The sequence below is a fragment of the Carassius auratus genome, chromosome 34 (genome assembly GCF_003368295.1).
Source record: "Carassius auratus strain Wakin chromosome 34, ASM336829v1, whole genome shotgun sequence".
Taxonomy (NCBI): domain Eukaryota; kingdom Metazoa; phylum Chordata; class Actinopteri; order Cypriniformes; family Cyprinidae; genus Carassius; species Carassius auratus.
The window spans coordinates 15,225,500-15,231,774 of record NC_039276.1 but is presented as its reverse complement, the minus strand read 5'-3'; the positions used below and the strand labels follow the sequence as shown (position 1 = coordinate 15,231,774).

Sequence of the window (6,275 nt, the reverse complement as noted above, 5' to 3'; positions counted from 1 at the left end):
TTAAATTAAATTATTAAATTAATTTATTATTTACATTAATTTGATAAATTTGATTTTAATGTACCCTTTTACTGAAAAGGCATTTAGTTTGGTTGGGAATGGCATACCGACTGGTAGTGTAAGAATTAAAACGTACCTGTACCTGCGATCGTTTTTTCTTCTTGAACCTGACAAAGACAGACAAGTCAGGATCATGCCAAAATCTAAATATCTCAGTGAAGAATGACACTATGACTTACTTTTAAACTCATTAATAGACAGGATGGATGTGCATCAGAGATCACATGCAGGATGAAAACTGGGAACAAAGTCATCTTCCTCAAGTATAGCCAACCCATCTTAAAAACAAGCCAGGGATGCAAAAAGACTGAAATAAAATTCATAAATTCTAATCCTTACATCCAAATCACACAATTGAACATAGTGCTCTTCAGACTTATAGTTGTGGTTTCTATTTCCTTTACCGACGCAGTGTGCACTCATTGTGCTCTGTGTGCTTTTGCACATATATTGAGCTACACATGATTGTGGACAGGAGAACATTTCTTGCTCCATGGTTTCTTTATTCTCTTTCATCTTGCATATGCAGTTATTACATTAGAAGAATACACAAAGGAACCAAAGAATGCATAATTATTGTTTAAGTGATTTCTCATGAGTTTATATGATATGACTAATACATGTACATTTTGCACCATGAAGATCCACCCAAAAATCTAAGCCCCATGTACATGCCATGTGTGGCCCCAGCCATCTCACATATGCAACAGTCAGGTTTTTATTATTTTTTTTATTATCATTTACAGAAATATTTATATTTTTTAAATGCATTAATAACACTGCAAATTTAATTCTAACCAGACATTTCTGTCCAGACATTTTTTCACCATAAATGCTTGACAGTGTGACCCAGGTATAAACCCTCTCCCCCCTGCTTTCAAAGGGTCTCAAACTGGTTACTCTTGGTGGACTGAAGCAATATTTAGAGAAATGGCACCATCTACTGGACCCAGTTGCATAAACAGCCACTTTATTAAGACTATTAACCAACTAGCAGTTAGCCAAGTGCTAATTAGTCTTAATTTCAAAAGTAAATAAGACCTTTTTTGAAAAACATTTTATGCAACTGACTTTTACAAGTTAGAATCAATCTCAAAGCAGAAAAAATACGAACTTTTAAAATCAGGAGCTGTTTAACATCAAACACAACAAATAACAATAAAGACGAAACTACAAAAGTTTAAACAAATGTCATCAAACATCGAAACAACAGTAACAATTTATTTATGCTGCAATGCATGCTGGTAATTCACCCTTAATATTTCAGTAATATTGTTTAACATGATTTTTGTGTTTCAAGTAATTTACATTTCCAAGTATTTGTGATTCAAAAGGTCCTTTAAGCTGAAAATCACCAAAACACAACAAAAAGCAATTACTGTGTAATGAACAAATTGCTGTTACCATTGTAACTTTTCACTTTTTTTATTGAATAAGTACACTTTGTTGTCCCTTCACTGGGCAATTCATGAAGGATCAACATTGATAAACAAAGCAACAAATAATATATAACATCACAACATACACAAACCCAGGCATTAGAAATACAGCATTTCCTCATGTTTTTACTATGTAAAGAATTTAAATGCACCCGTATCATTGTACTTCAAATAAGTACTTATGATCAATGATCAACAAGCATTTTAAACAAAACATCTAGAAGCATTTACAGTCCTCCATTTGGGGTTTGTTATCATCTACTAATAACCAACCTGCCAATAACTTTTTGTTGTTGTTTTTTTTTCCCCCAATATATTTTATTTTGAGGGAGTAACATATCTTTCCACTGTTGTGAACGCCATGCATGAAAGGGTTAAATGTAAAGAGCCTATGATATTTGACCCTAGGTTAACTCCCTGCAGATGTGATGATTTTTATATCCATAAAACCAACAAAAATTTTAAACAGACTAAAATAAAAGTTAAAAAAATGTAAAAAATCACCAGTATAAATTTGTCCACATCAAAACACTTATAAAGTAAATATAATCACTTATGTACAAATTACATTTGAATTAATTAATTAATAATTAATGTAGCTGGAACATCAATAGCAAAAAATCTTCATTCTAGGAAAACATAAATTTTTTAGTCTTGGTGTATCACACTTAGACTAGTCCTCAGTGTATGGATGTGTTGCATCAGACACGTGATTACTGGTTTTGAGTTTCACTTATAGAAACCTCACCGAGCTCACAGCAATGATTTTCCATGATGTAATGAGGAAAGTAAACCATGTGATGAACTGCACTGTGCAGTGTGATGCATACATCTCCTGCTTCCTGGTAGACAGAATAGATTAACACTAACAGTAGGCTACTGTGCGGTTTCACAAAACTGCATCACTCTTTATGTCTGGAAACTTGAAAATGTTGTAAACTTTGCCTGGTTATGCACAACCCACAAACTCAGGAGACCCGGATTGATGCATACTCTGAAAACTCCTCCCGTGTCTGACGGGGTGTAGAAGATGATGGTGCGAGGTGATGCAGAGATGCGTATACAACCTGGCTTGATCTGCTTTCTCTCCTGTTAGAAAAAGGATCATCACTACAATCTGACACACGTAATGCAGACCGTCCGGGTGGTAACGTTAAACTGCATGTGTTGCTGTCACGAGAGTGCTGCTGGGATTCTTCTGAGAATTCACGCTTCAGAAAAGTGCGGCTGGGAGACGACGGCAAGAAAGATGTTGCTGTATACTGCAAACATAACAGGGACATTATTGTTGTTGTGCATTTGGATATGCAAACTTTAGAATTTAATCTTTTCATTTTTTTTGAGTCGGAGTTTGAGTGAGGCAGAATGTGCTAAACAGCGATTTAAAGAAATTAAACACATCAGACAGAATATTACAGAAAACTTCTCAGCTGTTTTGTTTAAGGTTGCCAAGATGCTCTTGCTTAACTCTTATTTTGAAGATTTAGGGGTAAACTAGAGCATTTTGGAAAATTATGTGTTATTGGACCAAGATGTGAAATTATAGGTAAGTTAATTAGTAAATACAAATACATTTAGAATAATTAATAATGATAATAATAAAAAATCTACACATGGCATTTGAAACAGTATTTGTTAATGTCAGTTGTAATTTTAATGTGTAAAAACATCTTGTGGGTTATTTATAGAAACTTAATGTATTAATGTAAGTAAATTGAAATTCTACATTTGTTAAATCAAAATCAGGGTACAGTTCTGCATCTTGCATCTTCTCAAATCAAGTTCAAAAAGTACCACATTAACTGGTATATAACAATTAAAAATGAACAGTACATGTATTTTCACAACATTAATCAGTCATTTATTAAACCCACCTGAACCTGCGGTCTATGTGCTTTCTTTCTTCTTGAACCTGACAATGATCGTTAAAGAGACAAATTCAGGATCATGCCAAAATAACGGAAATGTCTCAGAATAATGGAAAATGACTTACTTTTAAATCCATTAATAAACAGGATGGAGATGAGCGTTATCATAGCAACCAGAATCACTATACCCAAAGAGATAAAGAGATACGGCAGCCACCACAGTCCTGAATCAGAAATGCTGTCAGTGGTTTCACTTTCTGCTGTCATTAAGAAAAATTAGTGTCAGAGGTGCAATGCTAAGTATGAACAGCACCTAAATATATATACAGTTATATTATTATTTTATTGGTTCATATGAAATCTTTGAGAACATTCACATCAGTCTTTGAATAGATTGAACCTGCTCTTACTTTCAGAAGGCATTTCATCTTCCAGCATATCATCTGTAAAAGTTCCAAAAACTGCTTTAGAACTGTTTTAAATGCATTTGAAGTTTCATATAATTACCACAGACGGCTCTAAAGGCTTCCACCTTGCATAACAAATGTGATTCGCATTAAATATTGAAAGACAATAGTTACCTGAGACAGAAACATTAATATAATGGCTAACTATAGAGAAGTTTGAGGACTTCAGTTCGCATCTGTACAGACCGTCGTGATGCTTCGACATGTTTGTGAAAGTTAAATATGAAGACAGCATCTTTGGATCGGACGATGAATAGTTCTGTGATGTTGACATCTGATCTGCTTCAGAGACTGGAATCCATTCTTTCAAATCTTCTTTGGTCCACGTCACAATCAATATCTGTTCTTCACAATACAGCAGATTGCAGGAGATCTTCAAAGGCTTGTTTATGAAGGCTTTATGGACAGTCCCTCTCTGAACTTTAAAGAGAGGACATTTAGGGGGACCTGGAATATATAACATTGAAGCAAATGTATGAACACAGTGAACAGTAAACAGTAGGAACATCATTAAAATTAGAAAATAATATGGAACCGAATATTTCTTTCCAATGGAGATGCAAATTGTTTTTAGTACGTAAAGGGTGTAACAGAACACACACTTTAAATCTCCAACTGTTAAGAACCTTCTTTTAAACATGTTTTAAACTGAGATGAAAGGTACAGGAAAATAAATCTTTTTGCAATGATGTCTGGAAATAAAATGCGACTGGAAATCTGTTTGTTATGTCGACTAAAATTTTGATTAACATTTTGTTTAACTTTTACTAAAAGATAATTCAATAGGATGTTGATTATACCAGAACTAGTCAGAGGAAATCATAGCATCAGCAGGTGATTTTATCTTGGACTTGGTTAAACTCACCTTGTGCGTCAGTGCTCACATGCAAGAGGAAAATTACCAACATTTCAAGAAACAAAACCATCTTTCAATCTATCTTAAATACAAGCCAGGTGTGTTACAGATGGTCTTAAAATATACATAAATCCAGTCTAATCCTTGCAGTCATCATCCAAAATCGTCACTCCGTCATTGAGCATCAGTTATTTTCATTCTTATACGTGTGGTTTCCATTTCCTTTACCTACGCAGCATGCACTCATCCTGCTTTCTCTGCTTTTGCACATGTATTCAGCTTCATGTGTTTTTGGACAGGAGTTTTTGTTCTGTGGGTTTGTGTCTGCATAGACTACTTTTGCATTTTATTATTATTAGTATTATTTTGCATGCTTCCTAGAATACAGATATCCTTAGTTGTTTATTCAGTGCAAGTGAAAAAATCTCACACATCTACATTATGTCAAAATAATAACCCAAATTGAATAAAAATTCTAAATAAGACCCCAAGGCCTTAATTCCAGCCAGGTCAAGATGAAAACTGTTATTAGATTCTGAATTTACTGGAGCATCACTCCCATGTAACTGGAAGAGTGCATTAAGTTGCGTTAAAGTGCACAGACTTTAGTGCACAGACTTTAGTGCACAGACTTTTAAAGCATCTCCGGTGTCATGTAACTCACTCCCTCTGGCTTCAGAGGCTCACAAGAGGTCTGCCTTGTTTTCCACCATGTTCAGTTAGATCCACACTTTGCTTACCATATTATCTTTCCACTGCAATGTTACAGTCTCAGATGTGAAACTTATGTCTTTTGCATTTTGTTCTGTGTAACACATCTGAAAATTCCCTAAATGTAAATGTATGCTAATTACATGTTCCATAACTGGGTATGAGGGTTCTGGTTTCTTTTGTTAACTGCAGTGCATATGTATATATTGAATAATTTAATTATTTATTTCCATTAAGTACGGTACTCAATTCCGGTTTCTTTTGTTAACTGCAGTGCATATGTATATATTGACTTGTTTATTGAATTATTTATTTCCATTAAGTACGGTACTCAATTCAAAGCTATACCGTAAAAAAAAAACTCAGAAACTCAAAACAGAAAAATATAAATGCAAATTTTTATTGATAACATTACTATACACAAAATAGTAATGTTATGTCAAATATGGTAAAATGTGTAATTGTCACAAATAAAGTTCAATGATGAACTGCCTTTAACTGTCATGTTGCATTATTGACACACTGTTTTCCTAATGAATGTTGTTCAGTTGCTTTGATGCAATGTATTTTGTTTAAAGTGCTATATAAATAAAGGGGACTTGACTTGAGAACCACATTCTTTATACCCTCACACTGTTTCTTACCTACTGTACCTCAAAGTCACATTCACCTTGTTAGGCCCATTAGGGACTTTTCTTCTCTCAGGTGTGAATCACATCAATATTTATGTCCATTAACACTCCTTCACATTTGGCCTTTCTAAGACAATTTTTATTTTTTTATTTATAAAAAGTTAAAGCACTATTTGTTTTATTGGAATGAGTGTGCAGGATGATTTTCACATCCGTTTATGACAAAAGCTTAAGCTATATCT

At 33.9% G+C, this 6,275-nt stretch overlaps 1 protein-coding gene across 2 annotated transcripts; it reads right to left on the bottom strand.

Moving 5' to 3' along the window:
- Window positions 1-1,840: 1,840 nt before the first annotated feature.
- Window positions 1,841-5,021, bottom strand: LOC113053758 (uncharacterized). Of its 2 annotated transcripts, none has more exons than XM_026219029.1 (6): window positions 4,700-5,021; window positions 3,949-4,281; window positions 3,778-3,810; window positions 3,493-3,627; window positions 3,374-3,411; window positions 1,841-2,761 (listed from the first exon to the last, which is right to left on the bottom strand). In XM_026219029.1, exons 1-6 carry the CDS (start codon window positions 4,758-4,760, stop codon window positions 2,468-2,470), a joined length of 894 nt encoding a protein of 297 aa, XP_026074814.1. In that variant the 5' UTR covers window positions 4,761-5,021; the 3' UTR covers window positions 1,841-2,467. The 2 variants fall into 2 exon arrangements, with proteins under 2 accessions (XP_026074814.1, XP_026074815.1); XM_026219030.1 differs by having other exon boundaries at window positions 3,493-3,624.
- Between the last annotated feature and the right edge of the window lie 1,254 nt (window positions 5,022-6,275).